Source organism: Leuresthes tenuis, unplaced genomic scaffold, assembly GCF_036924035.1.
Source record: "Leuresthes tenuis unplaced genomic scaffold, fLeuTen1.0.hap1 SCAF_20, whole genome shotgun sequence".
NCBI classification, from domain to species: Eukaryota; Metazoa; Chordata; class Actinopteri; order Atheriniformes; family Atherinopsidae; genus Leuresthes; species Leuresthes tenuis.
In genome coordinates this window covers 15,186,620-15,208,627 of record NW_027325374.1, presented here as the reverse complement: position 1 = coordinate 15,208,627, position 22,008 = coordinate 15,186,620, and the positions used below count along the sequence as shown (strand labels likewise).

General features: G+C 42.5%; 2 protein-coding genes across 3 annotated transcripts; one reads left to right on the top strand and one right to left on the bottom strand.

Moving 5' to 3' along the window:
* Positions 1-57: 57 nt before the first annotated feature.
* Positions 58-8,736, bottom strand: LOC140278046 (epidermal growth factor receptor kinase substrate 8-like protein 1). Its single transcript, XM_072372931.1, has 19 exons — positions 8,532-8,736; positions 8,257-8,415; positions 7,656-7,805; positions 7,475-7,559; positions 6,958-7,090; positions 6,332-6,444; positions 6,017-6,072; positions 5,762-5,891; positions 5,578-5,666; positions 5,414-5,488; positions 3,446-3,594; positions 2,767-2,911; positions 2,181-2,221; positions 1,981-2,131; positions 1,691-1,816; positions 1,433-1,583; positions 1,012-1,177; positions 789-921; positions 58-523 (listed from the first exon to the last, which is right to left on the bottom strand). The coding sequence occupies exons 1-19, from the start codon at positions 8,559-8,561 to the stop codon at positions 437-439; spliced, it is 2,169 nt and encodes a 722-aa protein (XP_072229032.1). The 5' UTR covers positions 8,562-8,736; the 3' UTR covers positions 58-436.
* Positions 8,737-9,971: 1,235 nt separating this feature from the next.
* On the top strand, positions 9,972-21,643 carry LOC140278231 (sodium-dependent neutral amino acid transporter B(0)AT2-like). 2 transcript variants are annotated; one of them, XM_072373185.1, is made up of 12 exons: positions 9,972-10,073; positions 14,889-15,096; positions 15,404-15,561; positions 15,853-15,973; positions 16,100-16,275; positions 17,830-17,940; positions 18,046-18,287; positions 18,509-18,692; positions 18,801-19,002; positions 19,188-19,347; positions 19,474-19,636; positions 19,987-21,643. In XM_072373185.1, the coding sequence occupies exons 2-12, from the start codon at positions 14,889-14,891 to the stop codon at positions 20,224-20,226; spliced, it is 1,965 nt and encodes a 654-aa protein (XP_072229286.1). In that variant the 5' UTR covers positions 9,972-10,073; the 3' UTR covers positions 20,227-21,643. The 2 variants fall into 2 exon arrangements, with proteins under 2 accessions (XP_072229286.1, XP_072229287.1); XM_072373186.1 differs by lacking the exon at positions 9,972-10,073 and adding an exon at positions 13,109-13,487.
* Positions 21,644-22,008: the final 365 nt, after the last annotated feature.

Here is a 22,008-nt window from a genome sequence, read left to right as displayed (position 1 = left end):
TTTCGGCGTCTGACATATTTTCATCCTGTTTTGTAAATAAAACGTTGGCCCGTGAGATTCTTTGCATTCTGTTTTTATTTACATTTTATTCGGTGTCCCAACTGATTTTGGAGTTGAGGTTGAATTGATGAACGATTGACAAGCAAAACAAGGGAAAATAATTACAGAAAGACCACTCTGACATTCAAATATTTAATTTGCTCGGCGCTCGCCTGCATTGGACACTTACATTTCTTATTGGCCACTGAAAGCTTTAACATGCAAGTGATGGCGTCCTTTTTAGCTCCTAACATGCTAAGTCTAAGTGAAGTCCCTGTTGCAGGTTTGTTATTTGATAAATACAACGAATAATTACACAGTCCACTCCTCAGTGGTAACTTGTACCCGAAGAACACGATCCTTCGTTTGAAATTCTTCATGGTGTCGATGTTGCCGCTCACAACGTGCTGCTCTCCAGCTTCAGATCAACCTTCATTTTCTGTTTCTCCATGACTGCCTCCAACTCTGTGGCCCTTCTGGCATCCTGTAGCAAGCAGAACCAGATTCAGACAGACTGAGGAGAGGCTTTTTAATAAAAACGTGAGCTAAGGAGATGAAAAACATCTGCTAGATGCACAAAAAAAAAAAAAACAGCTGCTTCAGAGGCAGAGACTTCTGAGTAGAACGGTATTGTATGACTCGGCTATAAGAATAATCCCTTCATAATCATGTCATACATTCAATATGTATTTATAAATATGTATTATAAAACCTGGTTAAAAAAGTGCAGATAATCCTCAGAAATGTACCTCCAGCAGCGCTTTCTGCACAGTGAGCTGACTGTAGACTCTGGTACCCTCATCTGGAATCACAGCTCGTAGCTCGTCCTTGTTGAGGGAGAACAGCTGTGCGCCTGTCAGCACGCCCAAACAAGTCACCGTCCTGGGGATGCAAAACAGACACGAGTCCACAACCAACTTTCAGACAATAGCTCTCAATTAATAAACAAGCGCAACGAGAATTCAAACTCACGGCTCGCTGAAGCCTTTCCCTCTGAGCCACTCGGCCACCTCCTCTGGAGGGGAGTGATAATCAAGAGGGACCGAGGTCTCCGAGGAACGAGGTATGATGAGCGGTTTGTTCAGATTGGTCTTTCCATTGGTCAGCCGCTGAAGCAGCTCGTCGTTCACCAGCATGACTGAAAAGATCAAGGGCGAAAAGAAAAGATCGTAAAGCTCAGATGAAGTGTTGCAAAAATCACAAAGTTCTGCTCATTTAGTCGACGTGCCAGGTAATGCTCGGCTTTTCTGTAGTTATATTCCCGTGAGACTGAAAATTTCATGTGCAGAATCTGACATTTCTTGGACATAAAGATGAGCAAAGATGATCAATCCATGAGGTCAAGGTCATCACAGCATCTAACTCATATGAAACAAAACATGTAGTTTGGCACCTTTGTCCGTCTCATCCCCAGCTGGCACATGTTGGTTGTATGCTGGTAACCTCCGAGGGTGCTGTGGGGAGTGGGAGGGGGCGCGGTGCAGAGCAGGAGGGCTGGGTGGCACTGCAGAGAAATTCTTGGCGAGGGGAGGCGGAGCTGGAGCCTGCAGGACCAGGAAGGCAGAGGGAAAGTTATGCTGGAATTCATTGTGGAATGCACAGGTGAGAGCACAACTGTGACCTGTGGGCAGCCCGCATTTCTGTGTCTTACACTAGGAGGTCTGTTGCTGACGGGGCTGTCTATGTGAGCCATGGGTTCCAGGATGTTGAAGGGCACAAAGCCGACCTGGTTGAACCGATTTCGACACTTCCACCAGCGCTTGGATGATTCAATCACCTGTTGGATGAAGGAGTCGCTGTCAAAGTGTGTCAACAAGTGCAAATAGCATTTCCAGCTTTCAAATCTGATCGGAAATACAGAGAAGCTTCATGATGGAGCCTTGAAACAACAATAACATGTGAAGCTGTAAAATCTCAGACGAGATTATTTCACTTTATCACCTCAAGAGACTCCCCCTGCTGCACTGAAAGCTCGCTGCTGTTCCTGGCTATGAAGTCGTAACTGCAGCTGTAAAGTCTGTCAGCCTCTGGTGGGAGGGCATCCCTGAGATGACAGAACACGGAAAAGATAAGAGGAAAGTTTTCATGCAGTCGAGGTCAATGAGAGCAGCAGACTGATTAGCTTATCTTAGACGACTTACTCCTCATCTGGAGGCCCGAGGGGCTGAGGGGGCTCCTGTAGCTGCGGGTGAACACAAGAAAAGTTAAAAAGTTAAAAATGCAAGGAAATAGACAAGATGCCAGTCTTTATCGTGCTGGCAGTTTCGCAAACAAACGCATAGTTTGTCCTGATAGAGATGTGAGGATTCTCCATTATAAGCAAGCCCATTAGACAAACAGCTCTTTGATCATCTTTGGGTTCATTTTCACATTGATCAGCAAAAAGTGGAGCCTTGAACACCAGAGAGAAAATGAAAGGGGTTTAAATTTCATCCAGATTTAGTGCGGTCGTATTTTTGAGAGCAAACATCTTGAAAAACATGCCCAAAGTTTAAGATTTCTGGTGCCAGTTGTTGCTGTTTGTTATGGTTTGAGCCACATTGGTTGAATGGACTGTAAACAAAAGATGTGACGATTTCAGTGCAGACACAGTCCAAATGGAAAAAAAGGTTTTCAGCACTTACTATATACATGCTTGTTGCGCTCGCTAATTATACATTACTGTGGCATGTGTGTTATCCTTACAGCAATGAGCTCTAAGCCATATCTTATGCAGGTATTCCATACCTCTTGTTTTACTGGGAGGGCTTCAAGTTTGTGTTGCGACTCGATCGGATCCTCCCAAACCTGCCCGTCCGCCCTAGATGCTTCCGGCTTCCAGCCATCCAAGAACACAGGAGTGTATGGAGCAACAGGTCCTCTGAGCTGAGAGCTGAGAGAGCAGAGAGTCACTGAATCATTCCTCATCGCAGCTGGATTTTACTCAGAGAGGCAGTGAAACCAACACCACGATCACTGTTAAACAAGATTCCACACACTCTTTTTTTACTCTTTGTGTACATATTGATGCCTAAGTTGAGTTTTTTTTAAGGTGTAAGCGGACACTTTTGGCACCTGATAATTGTAACACTGGACCAAATTTGGAAATACACAATCATCATGATGGCACCAAATTTCCCCATTAATACTTTCAAGAGGTGATCAGGATGAATTATCTAATAAGGACTGTGTTTCCAAGCTTACATGCAGCTGTGGGGAGGTAAGAATATATGCAGCCATGGTTTGATACATGAAATTAGAAAATCTACCTTCATTTACTCTGGAGAAATAAATAGATTTGATAAGATCACACAAAAATACACAAATACACTAACATCTTTCAAATACAGATGTCTTGCAAAGTATAAAACGTCGCTGTTGGCCATGATTACAGAGGCCTCAGCTGTCGGTGATGTTTGGTACTAACCGAGGGAGCGTCCAGTTGGGACCCAGAGACGTCCACAGCTGCTTTTCCTCCTCGTTAAGATTGTCTCGCAGCAGGGACACAGCAGAGTCGGTGAGGGCAGGGCTGGACACCGAGGCTCCGAGAGCTGGTCCCCCCGTCGTTTTCACCATCTGTAACCCACCAAGATCAGAAAAAAAAAAAACACAATAGTGCTAATGCTCACAAATCTGCAAAGACAGCTCTGACATTCAACAACGAAAAGGCACGGATGAGTCAAACCAAATGGAGTTGACCTTACTTCCCTTTTCTCTTTTAGAGGACAGCGGTCAGAGGCAGAGACACGAATAAGAGCCTAACGGGTACAGTTACACACAAACGTAACTAAAACAGAGAGGTGACTCCCACAGGCCCTGATATAAACACTGCATGGTTCCACTCAGGTGTGCCAGTACACACAAATAAAACACACCTGCTTTTCTTTATTTGATGAGGCCTGATTCATATCTCTCAAAGATCAGCTGAGGCACACCTAAAATTCCACATCTGATGCTTTTGAGAGCAGCCATGGGAATGAATACTGCCTTGAAAGGGAATATAGGCAAATATAGGCAGTGCCTACATTTTAATCAAATCCTTTCAGCTTCTGCTTAAATGAATCGTTGGGGCACAATCAACTGGAAATGTATTGAGCTGCGGTTAGCTGAATAACTACTTTGTCACATGATTTTATACATTTGATTACGCTTCGGTTGACAGTATTTTTGAAAGACATTTGCTCTACTTTGAAGCAGCAGTCAGGGGACAGGACCATATCCTTTCCATCTGGAAGAATGCAGCAAAAATCCAAACCAAGTGTTTGTGAAGTGTGCACCAAAGACACATGCCTGCATACAAATACTGCCATGCAAACCAGATCAAACAAATGCTTCATTTATTGAGTGAACTTTCAGTGAGGCGGTCCCACTGGGAACTGCCCTGTGCAAACACTAAAAAACTTGTGGTTTCTAACAACATTGCAGAATTACACTGAGTTCCTTCCATTATTTTGACATGACACATCCAAAAGTACCTCAAGGTACTAAAAAAACTTTTATATTCTCATCCACATTGAATTTTGTTCACTTTTGTTCACATTTTGCTTGTTTTTGCTCTTTTTTTTAATTTTTGGAGTAATTTTTACCATATATTTTACACCTCTTTATCTACATCTTATATTTTCTCTCTGAGACATCCACTGCCAGAGAGAGAAAAAAAGTCAACACCTGGATTTCTCAAAGCAAATAGTTAGGAGCTTCAAATTGGAAAAGTACTGCTGTGATTAACAGGAGGCAACAATCCATTTAACTGCGTTTATGTTTTAGAGGGGTCTGCACCAAGGACACAAAACCACAAAGGAGACTGTCGGAACTACAACAACTGGGTTAAGAACTGCTAAACGCATGATTAAAAGCCGGAAGAAAAATGGTGAACCATCATCTTCAGAGAAGAAAATCTTGAAATATCGTGATCTGAGATGAATTAAACATTTGGTGAAATCAAACAAAAGAAAGTCCACCAGACCTTGACCCCATGGAGAGAACATTTCAAAAGTGCTGGGAAAGACTTCATGCAGTGGTCTGACTCAACCATCCTTAATAGAAGATCTTGGTGAACAATTAATGCAGCGTTGGACAGAAATCAATGTTGTGTCATTGCACAAACTCATGAAAAGAGAACTGTGGTGAATGCATGCTGTAATCAAAGCTGAAGGTGGTCCAACTTTTTTCTACAGGCGGTATATATTTTAGACATGGTCTGAAAGCAGGGGCCCCCCCTCACTCTTTGGACCCCACAGGCCTGTGTCTGCTGGACCTGTTCGGTACTCTGCCCATGACCATGAGATACATGGTTGCTAGATTTATTTTCCGATGTTGCTATCAAAAATACAATCTCATGTTTACAGCAATAACAACAGCAGGTGCTGAGGTAGCGCTTTTAAGTCTGACTCACCATATCTAGAGGTTTGAACACATGATGTACAAGTTCCTCTGATGAAGGATTGGCGATGGTTGATTTAAGCCGACCCTAGAAACAAAAAGGTTCAACAAAAGAATTTAATAGCAAGATAAAGTGACCAAAAAAAAAAATCAAATGAGACTTGAGTGGATACACACCAAAAGGCAGAAGCAATATTTAAATTTCTGGAAGATATCAATGAATTCCTCCTCCGGTGGTGGGCGTGCCTTTACAGTGAGTAAATCCTCTGTTGTTCAGCAACATTGACAGACAAAATAGTTCTCATGAGTAAACATAGGAGTGTTGAGACACCTTGAGGGGATATTTCCACCTCCTTTTTACCTTCAGCACTTTGCTTTTTACTTTTCTTCTTCTTCTTCTTCCTCTGGTTTAGCACTGTTGCCGCCTCAGCAGTCTGCTGCAGCTGGGCCATGAAGCTCTCAATGTCATCGAAACAGTGATTGAGAATCCCCTGAGGAAAGGTGAACCAATTTTAATCATGCTGTTTAGAGTTGAAATGTGGCAAACCAAAACAAACCCAGGGAACCATGGGAAACCAAAACAAACCAAAAACACAAATGTGATGCGAGAGCGTACCACTTCTCTCTCTGCTCGCAGGAAAGTGATGTCAGGGCCGCCGTTCATGCCGTTTGCTGTTGTGAAAGGAGGCAGAGGATTCAGGTCAGTCATTTTCATTCATGGTCCTTTTCTGTCTTGCATTCGGAATTCCTGCCCCCTTTTTGGCCCTGAGTGCCAGCTCCTTACAAACACAAATTCACAAAGCGACCCCTGTGTTCCTGAGAGCTCTTTACCTTAAATACCCATCGCTGAGTCCTACTTCTCTCCTGTTTGACCTCCCAACATGCCTAAACTTTCTAAATTCTTTTGCAAAATACCAAAAAAATTGTTTACCTCTGGGTCCAGGGTAAGGTGGGGGGTTAACTGGAGGGGCATTTGGAGCGTGTGGGATGGGGTGGCTTGGTATCTCATATGGGGCAAACATCTCTCCTCCACTCTGAGGAAGCCTGGAGGACAAGAGTAGAAGTTCAACACTTGTCAAATTTTTGGACTATAAGGTGAAGAGTGAAAGCAAGCCTCTTGTTTTTGATGGTGCAGCCGATGACTCAGTACTGTCGCTTCGAACGCCCTTCAGCATAACAAGTCAAACATGTGAAAAAACACACATTAAATGTCCGCCTGATTCATCCTCATTCTGAGAGCCTCGATTAGATGCAGCATATATCTTTGATCAGTTCATCCGGGCAAAAAGTGCACGTCTCTATTAATAATGTGTTGCCTATGAAATTCAACCCTGCAGCCCTTATTCTTCTTTGGGAGTACAGTAAACAGCATGATCGTGCCAGATCATGGGTTTACTTTATACCACAAACAATTGCTTTACATAGGTTAGAATGCTCAAAACAGTTTAAAAGTCATGTATCACTTTAGATTGACATTTCACTCATATGCAAATACCTCAGGTAGCTACAACATGATTCTGCATCTTAATACAAAAACCCACCACTGGCCCTACTTACTGTACCAGATGAATCTGTCCTTCACAATCATTAAAGGCAAAATTTTTCAAAGCAGATAATCCATTTAAGTCCTGAGACTTCTCGCTGCTACGGTCATCTCTCCTCTTCTCTCTCTGCTTTCTGTCACAACGGCCTTTTTAATCTCTGTCACACCTTCTTAAGTTATGCAGAAACCGGTAAAACGAGTCTTTGTCTCTCTCAGCTGTTTACACTGTCCTGCCTGTGTTTCTCCCTCCCTCCCATCGGACAGGTGGATTCGTGACACAATGCGGCTCTGATTCAGTGGTAAATGAGACGCGATGGCATTAAAAGAGGAGAAAACCAAACAGTTTCAACGGAGACTGTTGCATATCTGTCAATATGTGGCGCTCCATCAGCCTCCTCCCGTACAGAAAAAATTATAGACACTAAAATAGAGACATGGCATTTGGCACTTGAGTGCTTGAAACATGATTAAATCAGTGGTTTTCCCTTTTGTTTTCTGTTTTTTTTCAGAGCTGAAGACCCTTATGTTTACTGTACCTGAGGGCATCTGACAGCTTCTTGTTTCTGATGGTGGAAGCCGAAACCGCGCGTGTGATGTCATCACAGATTTGCTCTGCCTGTGAATACAAATGGCGTCACTTGTCAAACTTGAAGCAGCATACCACGCAAACTGTCTCACTGAGTCAGCCAGGAAACACTGGGGAGATACTCACTTTCTCGGTCTCACAGTTGAAGAAGTGAACATCCGGCTTCTCCTGATCTGCACTTTGACAGACTAGTCGAAGCAAGGAGGGGAAGTGTTTCTCTGTTTCAATGGCGTCGCAGCGGTAGACCTTTTTTAAGGGGTAGTTCTCCAGCTCATCCTGCATAGAAACAGAAGGTCATTATAAATGCAAATGAGCAGGACCTCCCAGATGAGAACATATTTAAAAGAAGTAATGCTTTTTGAGTTTTTACCATTCCCCAGCTGTGTTTTTAACTTCGTTTTTTTATGTATGTAAAATCACTGCAAAGTAATAAAGACAAAAGTCCACACCAAAGATCGTTACTCTCTCCCACACAAGAAACTTATCCTGAGCTGCCCTGCACTCACATATTTTTTTAAACAAATACAGCACCCTGAGCCTTTCTGATCAGACACAGGGCATTTTCGACAGAATGGGACAAAAGTTACCACAGAGATGTACCCTATGAGTATGATGATGTGTTTTATACCTTTTCAACCTTCCTTCCCTCACTAAGAAAAAAAACAATGAATTTGATCGTCACATAGGCCATCTTTCTATCCACACACCCTTCAGGCTCTGCTCTCACCTGGCTCTGTAAATCCCGGAGATGAATGGCCTCTCTTCCGACATCCAGGAACATCTGTTGACTCCATAACTTTTTGTTCTCAGCCAGGAAGGAGAAACGTGCCTGGGCCTCCTCTACACTCTGGACACCCCCGTTCTGGAGCGGAAATGTCACAAGGTGCTGCAAATAACGAGGAAGAAGCAACGATGGAGAAATGAGGAAAAACAGCACTACATATCACATACTCTCTGAGGAAGAGGGTTAATTAACGTGAATGTACAGCAGAAATGACTCACGTTCACAAGATGTCTTGCGGTGCTTGTCATCCTTTGGTCTCTGTGTCAGCTGCTTTGCTTTAAGGAGAGGAAAAAGAGAGCTTTCCTATTAATCTGACGCTGGAAAGCAGATCAAAACATAATTCAGAGAAAGACTAGATCATTGTTGATAGCCTGTCTCTGAACTAACAGGTTATATTTGAATATGCCCTTCCCCTATATCACTCTGCGTCAGCCTATCAAGTGTCTGCTTCAGTGACACAAGTTTCGTGCTGTGTGAATGCGTGAGCTGCTCAACCAGTCTGGCTACAGTATTACAATCTCACCGTTCAATCTCCCGGCCCTCAGCTTCCATCAGCACTGGGCTCACCATTTTCACAGAAAGCAAACATCACTGACACTTCCCTCAGACAAGTTTCATCATGTACGTCATACTCTAACAGCCAAAATATGGAATTACACGATCTGTGCCAAGCGATTTGTTGGTGTTATGCGCCTATGTGATGCAAAATCTTTAAAGAATTAAAATAAAAATAAAAAGACGAGAAGAGAGATGGGAATGGGAATATCCTGATATTCTGAGAATCAAAGTGACACAAATACAGTACTGGCAGTGGCTAAATTATATAAGCTCAATAAGTTCTCCTAACAAGAGTCATAAAAGAGGAATGTTACATTGAAATTCTGAATCTCTTCCACCTCAGTGTTTGGAACACAGTTACAGCACAGAATCCCATAAGTACCCAGTGCGAAAAGTGCCCAAAACTACCGATAAATCCTTTTAAAACACTGAACCAGCTTACCAAGGTTGAAATCTCCCACCGCTCTGCTTCTGATGCGATACTAAAAACCTGCTGAGCCTCAGTGTGACGGCAGGTGTACCATTCCCCTCTTGAAAGTAATGACAAAGCACAGGTGTGTCACCCTGTCCCGCCCAGCTTAGAACCTCACCTTAGAGATAAAAATGTTTACCCTGGGCCCCTCCAACAAGAATACAGACACTGGCACATATTTGCCAAAAAGGACCACATTTTTGGAAAATAGTGCATAAGGAAAATCTAGGAAAAAGTCTTCTTTTTTCCCCCAAAGTGTTAAATCATAGAACCTATTCTAAAAGTGTGAATGTAACAGTTCCCCTGTGTGACATTTCACATGTCAGACAGCAGTGATTTAGCTTCTTACAACCTAGCTGTTGTTGCTGTGTGTCCTGGGGAATAAATCAACCCTAAAAGCACGCATACACACCTTACTTCTGAACTTAACCAGGGCCCCAGAGATAACAGTCTGCTGGTCTTAAAAAGGTGAGTATTTAGAGAAGGTCCCAACGGGCTAACAAAACAAAGTATACACACATACATTATCCGATTCATGCGAAAGGGTTTAAACCCTTTTCCCACTATGATGTAGTGTTGGACTTTATAAATCTGAATACGAGCCCCAGTTTGAGCCAATAGGAGATGTTGGGCGGAGTCGGCTAGAGCTGGGAGAGAGGTTACCAGTTAACTTTTGCTAAAGGACATTTGGGAAACTTTCTCAAGAAGGTCAACAATTTGATAACACAAGGTATTTATTATTCGCAATATTCATGTAATATCCATGACTGAATTCATGTCGGCACTTCCATGCGCTTAGATGACACTGTCATTTCTCAGTTGGAGGTTACGGGATATTTACCTCCAGAGCAGGCATACGTGGCAAACAGTATGTGCGTGCTCGTGTTTGGTGTCACGCGGTCAGTATCATTAAAAATAATTCATAATCTAAATATTTCTGTGTAGAGTTTCAAGCTCTGACTATTACATCAGCTTTTTCTTTAATTTCCTCTTCTTCTTGTTTTTTTTTCTTCTACATAAAGCATGGAAACTGTTCACGGAGAAAAAATATTAGACAAACTTAAATGTCCCTAGTTCAAATAGAAAAAAGTTGTCCTTACAGTTGGAACTTTTCGCTTATTTCACAACTGTCTCTTGATATGACCATACGTGACTCCTCTAATCCCATCTTCTTTTTTTTTTACTGAAAGTTCGTGTTTACCCGGCATCAAACAATCACACGTGTTAAAATATTCCATTTTAAGCGCTGTGTTGTCAGAATGCTGCGTTCGTGGCTCGTTTTTACCCGTGCGATAGAGCTTCAATACTAAACGGGCATCTGATAAAACCTGAATCAGTTTAATTGTCCATGACTACATACTTCATACGTACATGACTCATTTGACTGAGGTGTTTGTCGCTCTGATTGGACAGAAAAAATAACAATAAAAAAGTAGGAGAAAAGAAAATGTGTAGGCTATGTGTATTTAAGTGGAGACATTTTTAATCCAATAGAGACGGTAGCCTTTCATTCCAACGTGTAGGAGGCGGTACTTTGTTGCCAGAGGCGCTGCTTGCGAACAGAGGGGGCCAGTGAATGCTTGGGGGCCCTGGCCAAAAGGGAGCCCCCGGGGGGATGATCAACTTCGAGTCACTACAAAGCAGTGACAATGGGGAGAGTTTGCAATGACAGTGGTCGGCTGGCGCAGAACTCCTTAAAGGGGCCCCGCTCTGTTGCAAGTAGCATCGGCGCTCTTATGAAAGCAAAGTGAGAGCGGATTTATCAAAAGTCAGAAATGATCCGTCTGGCAGTGATCAATAAAAGAAGAAAAATGAAGAAGAAGATTTTCCATATGTGTCGAGTAGGCTATCTATTTATGTGCTGTGTTATGCTGTAAATGTACTCTAAAAGACTCATAATGCAGGCTTTAGCACATAGTTTATTCCTCTGTATTGTAACCATGTTAAATAATATTGCCCCATCATAATTAAATCAAAACTGTACATACTGAAGAATAAGTAAGTAGAAGAGTAGTGAAAGCTATGCCAGAGAACATTCAGCAGTTGCTTTTGAGAAAGTCAGTACTACAACAACGATGTGTATGTTTCACATTTTTTGTGAGGGTCAGGTTATTTCACAAGTAAGCATGGACGTCGAAACTATTTTCTGAGAGGGGGCGCGGGGGAAGCACGCACACTTATCAATGATTAAGGATTCGATTTGAAGTTATTTTATAATAGCATGCAGTTATAAGAGAACTAGAATGGATGAACATGGCATCTTTATTGTTAAGAAAATTAAACTTTGATAACTAAATCAAGCCATTTAAGGAACATAACAGCATTATTTGTATCCTTGAATGTGTCGTTTATTTAGTAGCGATACTGAACATACCCAGGCATAGCCGATCAAATATACCACAAATGAAAAAAAGAAATGTCTGCGCTCATGACTCAGGGCTTTCATGCATTACCAAAAGTGGACCTTCTCTCAGTTGACCTCATGATGAAAATTTTATGCAGGGAGACATGGCTTTCATCCATAAGGTCACTCAATGCAGTTACACTCGTGCCATATGGCTAAATTACAATAAGATTGAGTTATTCAGTTCATGTAGACACCTTAATCTGACAAGAAATCTAATCGGACCGGGTTACTTGCGATCGAATTAAGTCCCCGAGATAACTCGATCCAAATGCCGACTGAACATGCATGTAGACGACAATGGATCGGATCGAGCGTTCTGCACATGCTCAAGATTTTTTCCCACGATTGTCAACCGGAAGTCGAAGGAGACGATATTACTGTTGTTGTCGCCGCCGTCAGAAAGAAATAAAAAATGAAATGGAGAATGCGCTGTTGTGCATCGCGTTTTTGCCATAACCAGTTCATCACAAACTAAATGTAGAGGGACGTAGCTTCATCTTGCTCTTTGTTCGCCATCTTTCTCGAATGCCTTAGTTTTGTTGTTGGTGGTGGTGAAGATGTCAATCGGAAGTGGCTCTATTAGCGATAGCTGAAATTAGTACAGCGCTACCTATCGTGCTGGGGTATGACATGCTTTGTACCAGTGATTCGATTCATTCACCGCCATATATCCAAGGATAATTACCCTTGCTCAGATAAGGAGCATAACCCAACTATAGCTATAATCGAGTTAATCTCATCATGTAGACCCACTGACAGTTCATAATAGCCAAATGTTTTAGCCTCTCCTGCATCATGGTGTTACGCAGCCAGGTTTTCAGCCTGCGCAAGGCTGAGAAAGAGCGCTCGGATGCCGCGACAGATATGGGCCGGACCAGACAGAGCTTAATGAGCTTCTCCACCTCTGACAGCATGGAGCGGGTTTGTGGCTGCAAGGTATGCAGGATGGACACAACATCCTGGATGGTGCTAACTTCTCATCCCCTACACACATCCCTCAGTATGTCCAGCTCAAGGCTTAGCCGCTCTCATGGAAAGGGGGTCAGTTCTGGGTAACCCACATCCACTGGTTTACTGCCTGCTCTCTCCCTGGGCTACTGTATGTAGTCAGGCAGGCTGCCTATCACACGAAAAGCATAGACATTAATTATATGAACGAGATAAATGGAAGTCAGACAAATTTAATTTAAATTCCGACATCTATGCTTGTAAGGGTGATGAGTACTGGTTGGAGGGGTCCCCTGTGATTTAGAAGGGGCAATACCTCTCTAGTCAATGACAGACTGTTAGCTATCAGGTTTACTTGTGTCCGTGGCACACCCACATACACGGTGCCACATGATTCCCGTGAACGCAGCACTGGAGTAGTGGGTGTGGTAAGCTGCTTGTATCAGGCGGAAGAAACAAGCTTCACTGGCGATATCCGTCTGCTTCGAGTTAAAATACGCGGGTGAATACCTTGTAGCTGCACTATACGTCTATATACTACATGTCTATATTTAGAAGAATTCAAAAACTACACCTAAGTACCAAATTTTCTCACAGTTAATTCGAAATATAGAAATAGAGGAAGAACCACGCGCGCGGCATGATTCGCATCTTTGTGACAGTTGAAATCGCCGACACACGTGCTAGTTATCTCTGAGCAGACGGAAGGATAAAAGATTATCATCGGTTTTCTACCTCTTATAGTCTTCTTCGTCCAGCTCTTCCGCGACGACATTTGCGGGTCAGCAGGTAAGGTGGTTTAACATAAAGTGTCTGTTTTTTGTCCTTATCACATATTTTTTTATTTATTTTTTTGGGCTCAGGAGTTTGAGGATGCGCTTTGCCACGTTGCTCTGTGGTTTGCATTCGTAGGCTGCAAAAGCCGTATGACCGAGCATATTTAATAAGGTAATTTTAGTCATGCGAAATGTATGAGGGGATACTTATTGGACTTCTGGGCTCTCTAAGTAGGGATTATCTTAAACCTGGGCTACAAAGCAAATGCAATTGACGTAATTCACCATCTGGTTGGATAACTGGAAGGAAACTTACAAAGTTGTGTTAGAGCGTAACCACTCATTCTTTGGGGGGGGGGGGGTCGTGTCCCCCCCCCAAATATTGAGTAAATACCAACCTGTCCCCCAATATACAGCAGAAAATATGTAAAATATATGTTCTCCTTTTATGAACCCTGTTAAGAGATCGGTCTTATGTATTTTCAATTTACTTCCGTTTGTTACCGGGAACGTAAGGGCTGCATAACCCGCCGCTGCCACTCTCGTCAATGACAGTGACCCACCGGGCTCCCCGCCGTCCAAGCTACGGCTCTAGGAGCTGCTGAACCGCGCCAAGCTCAACAGAGCGGATTGCACCAGCACAGGAAATCCGACACAGAATCAACAAAATAAACTTCCGCCCCCTTTCAAAATAAAACACAATACGTTGTTCACGTAGCTTATCACGACTTCACATCGACGTTACGTCACGACCGGTGGCGCCTGTCAGCTGTCAGTCAATCAAATAGTCTCAACATGGACAACGACACTTTATTGTTGAAGTGGAACAACACACAATAATTTATGACACAGCAAATCCTATTTGTAAACTTTTCCACGTCGGAGAAGCAAACGTACGTTCCGAATTATCATGGGATAAAGTGCTGTAGCACTTTTACACATACATCCGCATCCCATGTTTATGTCTCCTCTGTGTTCCTGTCAGTGTAAATAATTTTCTGTGTAAATCTGTAATTTGAGAATGTGCATCCTCTTTCAGCCAATAATACACTCATTGTTGTGTGGGCAAAATTAACTATAAAACTATAAAACTTCTATAATCCAATAACATTTTACTACAGCCTCTTTAAAGTTTGAAATATCAGTCGACACTTCTCAAAGAACTAAACAAAAAAGTGGAAACAGAAACTGAGCGGCTATATAATGACTGCTGTTAAAACTTCAAAGTAATGGGGAAGTGATAAACTTGTCTGCAGCGTATCACATTAAAGGCCACCTCTCGCCACGTTGGGAAACTTGCACAGTTGCTAAAAAGGCATTTGTCTATATTGGTTTATGAAACATCAAAGACAACCAGCCACGGTCTCAGTTCATCATCGTTTCTTTTGTATTCTGCTGCCTTTTTCTTTCCCAGATGGAGAAGCAGCCTTTGCCAGCTGATGATGACAAGACAGGAGGTGTAGAGCCGGACGCTGGTGAGGAGCTGCAGCGGGGCCCCTCTGAGCCTCCTGCTCGAGCAGGATGGAACAGTAAAATCGAGTATTTTTTGGCTCAGGTGGGATTCAGCGTCGGGCTCGGCAACGTCTGGAGGTTTCCGTATTTGTGCCATCAGAATGGCGGAGGTGAGTGCATATTGCTTTTGACTGTGTTAGGTGGCTGCTGCAGAACTGTAGATTGCAAACGACCAAATGCAGTTGTGGCGGGTGCTGAGCACCCGATGGGAGAGTGGGTGTTTGGCGCCATCATCACTGCGAGGCACGTGATCAAGGAGACACTGTTGCTGTTGTGCTTATCCATTCATGCAAATAATATCCGCTCATGAGTTCTACATTTGTTTTCCCGGGAGTGCATCTTGTCCAAACAATTCTGGTTTTGAGCAGCAGATTGTGGTTGTCCATTGCTCACAGAGTGTTGGCTGCTTCTCCTCAGGAGCCTTTCTCCTGCTGTATGTGCTGCTGATGCTGGTTGTGGGCATTCCCTTGTTCTTCCTGGAGCTGGCAGCCGGTCAGGCTATCCGACAGGGCAGCATTGGAGTGTGGAAATACATCTCCCCGAGGCTCGCGGGCATCGGCTACTCCAGCTGTGTGGTAAGACAGCAACTGTTAAATGATTAACGCTTCCCATTTCCTTATTATTACGTTAAGGAAACAGTGCCACATTCTTGCAGAGCAAAAAGACTCCTTTAGTTCTACATACTTATGCCTCAGTCAGTAATTTCCTGTTTGCCACATTTTGCCAACTGCTCGAGAGGGACATGTGTTGCCTGTTTACGGCGGTGGAGGAGCGGCACATTTATTGGTCTGATAAGAACTATTCGGACACTGAACAGCTGTTTTACACTTAACTAAACATATTTTTCTCTTCTTATCTGTCCTCAGGTTTGTTTCTTTGTGGCTCTCTATTACAATGTGATCCTCGCATGGAGTCTTTTCTATCTCGGGAACTCATTCCAGTACCCTTTGCCTTGGGAACATTGTCCAACACAGGGGAATATAACGGGTAAACACACCGCATTTGGGTTAAAAACCACCAGAATACGATCAGTTATTAAACCATAAATGCATGAGATTTGTACGTCATGTAAAACAATTAATTTGTCTTCTTTTTTTCTTCTTTCCATGGCAGTAAAAGAATGTGAAAAGAGCTCTCCCACCTCATATTTCTGGTTCCGCAAAGCTTTGGATATCACAGACTCCATTGATGAGGTGGGCTCTTTCAACCCTTACATCGTCTGCTGTCTGCTGGCAGCCTGGACATTCGTGTGCCTGGGAATGTTCAAGGGTATCAAGTCCTCTGTCAAGGTACCCGTCCGATCTCTTATAGGAGCTGGCTTTCAAAAGATTTAGTCTTAGTGTCAAAGACGCAGTGCGTTTAAATTGCAGTTTTCTGTTTTTCACTTAAACAGCTACTAGGCAGTTATTACAAATGAATTACGACTGGGTTAGTGTCAGTCAGTTTATCTGCTCTCTGGTGACATGCATGCTGGAGCTGGATGGTTTATATTTGAAAGAAAAATGTATCCACAGTCACGATATTCATGACATAACGTAGCAGCACCTTGTTTTTTTTATATGATATTATCAAAAGACAAAATCATGAAACTTTTGTCTCTTAATTTATCTGACAAACATTAACTTATTGACAAACTTGGTTCCTTTTTCACTCTGTTTGGATTTGCTCAGCTGGGTCAAATCCCTGTCATGTGTGGGATTTGAATTTCAGGGTTACTATACGTAATGGAATGTGTGGCTTATCGGAGCTGACCTGCATCAGATCTTGTTTTCCTCTTCTACTGTGTTGTTTTCTGTCTGATGCATGACACAGTCCAGTTTGTGTAGAGATTTACACACCACAATGAGCACAGTGGCGGGGAGCTATACTCCGAAAAACAACCGTGACTGGAGGGGAAGTTTGACAACACCACAGTGTGAAGAAATTCGTAGTAAATTAGTAAAAGTGTCTATAACAAGAGATTTCAGGGAGATTTCACTGTGCCAGATACTATTATGTCATGGTAAATGGTGACAAGTAGTTACAAGGCAAATTGTTACATTTGCGTTAGTGGATGTTGTAGTTCGTGAAGGCACTTCCAAACCTAACACTGTTACTGCATTGCTTTCTAATGCATCCATGTTTTCCAATGGATTTTTAAGTACTATTAGAAAGCTTTAGCTTTACATACAATAATTCTGTAGATCAATACTAAGATTAAAATGTATGACTTACCAGTGACAAAATGCTTGCTGCACATGTAGTATACTGAGAGTCGGGATTTTTCTGCTAATGCCTCCGTCACAGTTATTCCTTCTTAAAAGCTCTATTTGGTTGGGTCCCTCGGAGAAAAACTCTTTCCCCTGTTTGTACTGCAACACACAAGAGCCGCAGTAGCTTTTAGGTCGTCTTTACTTTTTCTTTATTTGGCAGATTGAAATGGCTCCTTTCCACAAAATACAGAGTCAATGTAAAGAGATAATCTTACGCCGTGCAAACAGTTGCTACATAATGTTTTCATATGCAAACATCTGGTTATAGAGATTCATTCACGTAAGTGCAAGAGTCATATGTTGCACAATCGTATGAAGACATAATTGTAGTCGAGCTTTTTTGCAAATATGTTATTTGCATTATTGCCCATGGATAATAGAATTAGCTTGTGAACCTGGTAATCTTATTCTCCTAATAAAAGTCCGTTGACATAGAAAGATCATTAATGAGCAGTTTGAGGGCAGGAGTGTGGAGGAGTTCAGTGTTCAGTAGAGAAATGAGATGATTTTAAGATGCGATATTGGGAACCACTTAAGGAGAACAGGAGCACTGAACTCTCACAAGTTAATCTGTGTTTCCTCATGTGCCAGGTGATGTACTTCTCCTCCATTTTCCCGTACGTGGTGCTAATCTGCTTTCTGATCCGAGGACTTCTGCTGGATGGAGCCTTGGAGGGAATCACCTACATGTTTTACCCAAAGGTACACGGAGACCAAATATTTTGCTGAGTGAGCATGAGAGATGAGAAGGCATGAGATGTGATTATTTCGCTGACACGCCTTTTCTTTCTGCTCTGCTCATCACAGTTGGAAATCTGGGCAAATGTGCAGGTGTGGCGACAGGCAGCCACGCAGGTTTTCTTTGCCCTGGGCCTCGGCTTTGGATCTGTCATCGCCTACTCCTCCTACAATCCCAAGAACAACAACTGCCACCGTGACGCCTTCACTGTCTCCTTTATAAACTTCCTCACATCAGTTCTGGCCACTCTGGTTGTGTTTGCTGTCCTCGGCTTCCGTGCCAAAAACAAGGTCATTTCATGCATAGCCAGGTATGCTTGATGAGAGGTCAAACCTCTTTATTTGACATCTACAGCCCTGTTGACGGGGCTTGAGTAAACGGAGCAGATATTAGAAAGTACTTCAGCCCAAGGGTCAGAAAATGTGTGCTTAATTTTCCCTAACATCTCAGATCGTGATTTGTTTTTTTTTCCAACACAAGGAATGTTTGAATGTATATTTTTCTGATTTCATAATCTTTTGTCACTTTCAGTAACCTCAAAGTGTTATCAGAGCTGTATAACTGCAGTTACGTGGACCAAAGCCTGATGCCAGTATTCTGCGACTCTGATCCCAAATCCGTGACTGTAGAGGACTACACTGCCTGGTTTCAACAGTCTGGGCACAAGATCCCTGGAAATTTTACAGAATGTGACCTGAAAAAAGAGATGCAGACGGTAAGAAGTTGAGTTTTAGGCAACTAAATTCTGTTTGCTGTGTTGAATTATTGCATTTTCAATGTGCTGCACATGAGAACTAAAGCAGGCAGCTCCGTTTATGTGCAGGGCGTCGAGGGCACCGGCTTGGCTTTTATTGCCTTCACAGAGGCCATTTCACTCCTACCCGGCAGCCCCTTCTGGTCTGCACTCTTTTTCCTCATGCTGCTCAACCTGGGACTCAGCACCATGTTTGGCACTATGGAGGGCATCCTTGCTCCCCTCAGCGACCGCTTCAAAACTCTGGCAAGAAACAAGACCAAACTTACAAGTAAACATCTGTTTTCCTCTACGAGGCATTGGCATTTGCATGCGACATATTCTCAGTTGTAAGACTCGTACAATAAAAAGAGAAATATGCGTTTTATTTAATCAGCTTTGCGTCTGTGCTCTTCTTTCAGCATTAGGTGTGCTCTGTTTTACCCTAACATGTCGGTCCTGTTGTTGTTGTTGCAGTTGTCAGCTGCATCATTGGCTTTCTGATTGGCCTGCTCTTCACCCAGCGCTGTGGGAACTACTTTGTGACGATGTTCGACGATTACTCTGCCACGCTGCCCCTCATCATTGTGGTGGTTTTCGAGACCTTTAGCGTGTCTTGGTTATACGGAGCTGATAGGTGAGGTTTCTTTTCCCTCTGCGGGTATCTAATGTCAAGTCGGTGTGAATATTAATTGCGTACTTGAGTACATGTGTGTAGAATGACGAGTCTTGATCAGCAATGTGTTTAATACCCCCCCCCCAGATTCCTAGACGACATAGAGGCAATGCTGGGCTGGCGCCCCAGTGTCATTTACAAGTACCTGTGGAAATACGTTTGCCTGCTGGCTATGCTGGGACTGTTGGGAGCCACTACTATCCGCATGATCATCCAGCGCCCCACTTACATGGCATGGAACCAGAAAACGGTATGAGGAGTTTTACTGAAATGGGAAGAAATACGTCCGTGATGTTCTGATGCTGACAGAACAGCAATCTGAGATGTGGTGTTGCATTGGTGCTTTGTTGTTTTTGCATGTGGCACAATGTTCTCAGCCATCGAAAAACATGAAAAGCTTCAGCAACAAGACACGTTTCATCTTGAGGACGGAAAATGTATGCACAAAAGCGGCAAAATTAAGCAAGTTACCGCTCGCTTCATCTCCACTCCTGCTTTACTGCATGAAAGGAATAACACAATGAAAAATAAATGCCGTTTCGGCTGTTGAAGATGTTGACTGATTAATTTAATTGCGTTTCTTCTTCCCTTATTTTTCAGGCTTCTGATGGTTATCTACTGTACCCTGGTTGGGCTCTGGCTGTTTTGGCTTTGTTGATCATATTTGCGATGATGCCCGTCCCGGTGGGTTTGATCCACTCTGTTCTGCTGGACCGCAGGAGGCCAGCATCCAGAGACACAGAGGCCGGTCAGTACAGCATCGTTAACACTGATGAAACCCCCATGACTGACATGTCTGAGCTGGACCATAGGAACGGGTTTGCTGCTTCCGTTTCCTGAACACTGGACGCATAGAAACGACCTCAAGTATGCACTAAAGATTTTTAAAGGGCCATTTTAAAAGACATTTCAATCATCACGCAGCTTTTAGCGCACAGGTGTGACAAAAGCTTGAATATTTTGATATTTAAAAGATTTTTCCCTTCTTTATTTACTTAAATTAAGTTCATGCATATGAAAGGGGATCATGCTGATCTGGGATTTTATTCATTTTGAAGCAAGAACAACTTTTGAAAAGTCTATGGAAAAAAAAAAAAGAACAAGTGATGTATTTTTGTGTGGATTTGCCACAGCTGTCGACAACAGAGTTGTCAGTTAAAGCAATGTTTCTGTGTTTCAGAGCCATAAACGGCCTGTATGTTCCTGTCCTATCTCACACACCGGTTTATTTAAATGTCTTATGTTATTATCTTTATTGAGTGTTTTAAAGGTGACCTGGTATGCTTCACTTATTTTCTGTCATTCATACATTGTTACAATATTGAATGGTCATGTTAAACTTCCTACTGCTGTGCTACGGGCTTCTTGTTTAATGTAAATATTTTAAAGAGGAGCTCAGAAGGCTTGTTTAGAAGAAGAGGGGCTGCATAAAGGGCTAATGTTAGAATATAACCAAGGTACAGACTGTTTTTACCTCCATGTTTATCAATACAAATACTACAATCCAATACTAAAAAATGAAATTGTTGCTGTGAATATGTCACTTCAGGCTTCATGTGTACATAGTCTCAGTGCAGCTACTTGGTTTCAGATATGACAGTTTCACAGCATGTTTTGTCAAAGACACACTTTCAGCTCATCGCTGCCAAAAGTCTGCAAATGTCCTCTATTTGAATCTTTTTTTTTTTTCTTTTCTGAAAATCTGACTCTACAAAAGTACATGTTTGCTTGGACTGTTACACCCGTAATGAGTAAATTCAGCTCCTTATGTTGAAATCAAGCAGCGCTTCATGGTGAAACGTTAAAGCTGCTTCAGACACGTCGAACCCAAATGCAATCGCTGTTTACAGAGATGTTACCACGCGGCCCACTGGTGTAGCCGCACAGTTTATTCTAAACATGCATTTCATGAAACATGCAGCACTTGGATAATATCTAAATGTTTTGGTTTTTTTTAAATCCACATTTTCATAATGGTGCATTTTTTTAGGGGAAAAGCCAGCATTACAAGGATGCTGATGAGCCAGTTTACTTTTAATGTAAATATGTATATAGCTCATGTAAAAAGAATCTTCAGATCAAATTAGCAGCACATTTGTTCTTCTTTTTTTAGTTCTGAATAAGCAAAAAAAAAAGTAAAAGCAGCTTGAGATGGAAGGAAACTGGCGATGTGAGACACTGACCTGACGCGTTCTTCCTTTACCTCACATGTAATTGCAGTATATGATGTAATAAAGGGATGTTTCACGTTTTTTAATGCGGGGTTTTGTGAAATACTTGCGAGTGGTCACGGTTCTACCTGCAGAAGCGGTCAGAGCGCTCTCAGTTTGGAGTTATGAAAAATGTGCTCTTCTGGTTGTTCCAGTTCTGAGAAGCTTTTAGCTGAAGCTCATCAACTGAGATTGTTCTGATCAGTCTGCTTTAGGAAGATACTGACTACTCTTAAGAAATCAATACAGCCCCATTTAAAGGACTATCCCTTTAATGTCTTGATTTGTAAGATTGCTTGTCAGTTGATGTATTTAAGTTTTCAGATACAATTTTTTTTCGTTTGAAGGTGCAAGTTCAGTTGTCCTCAAAATGAACTCATTTTCTGAATACTTTTGTATCTCAAGTGCCTTC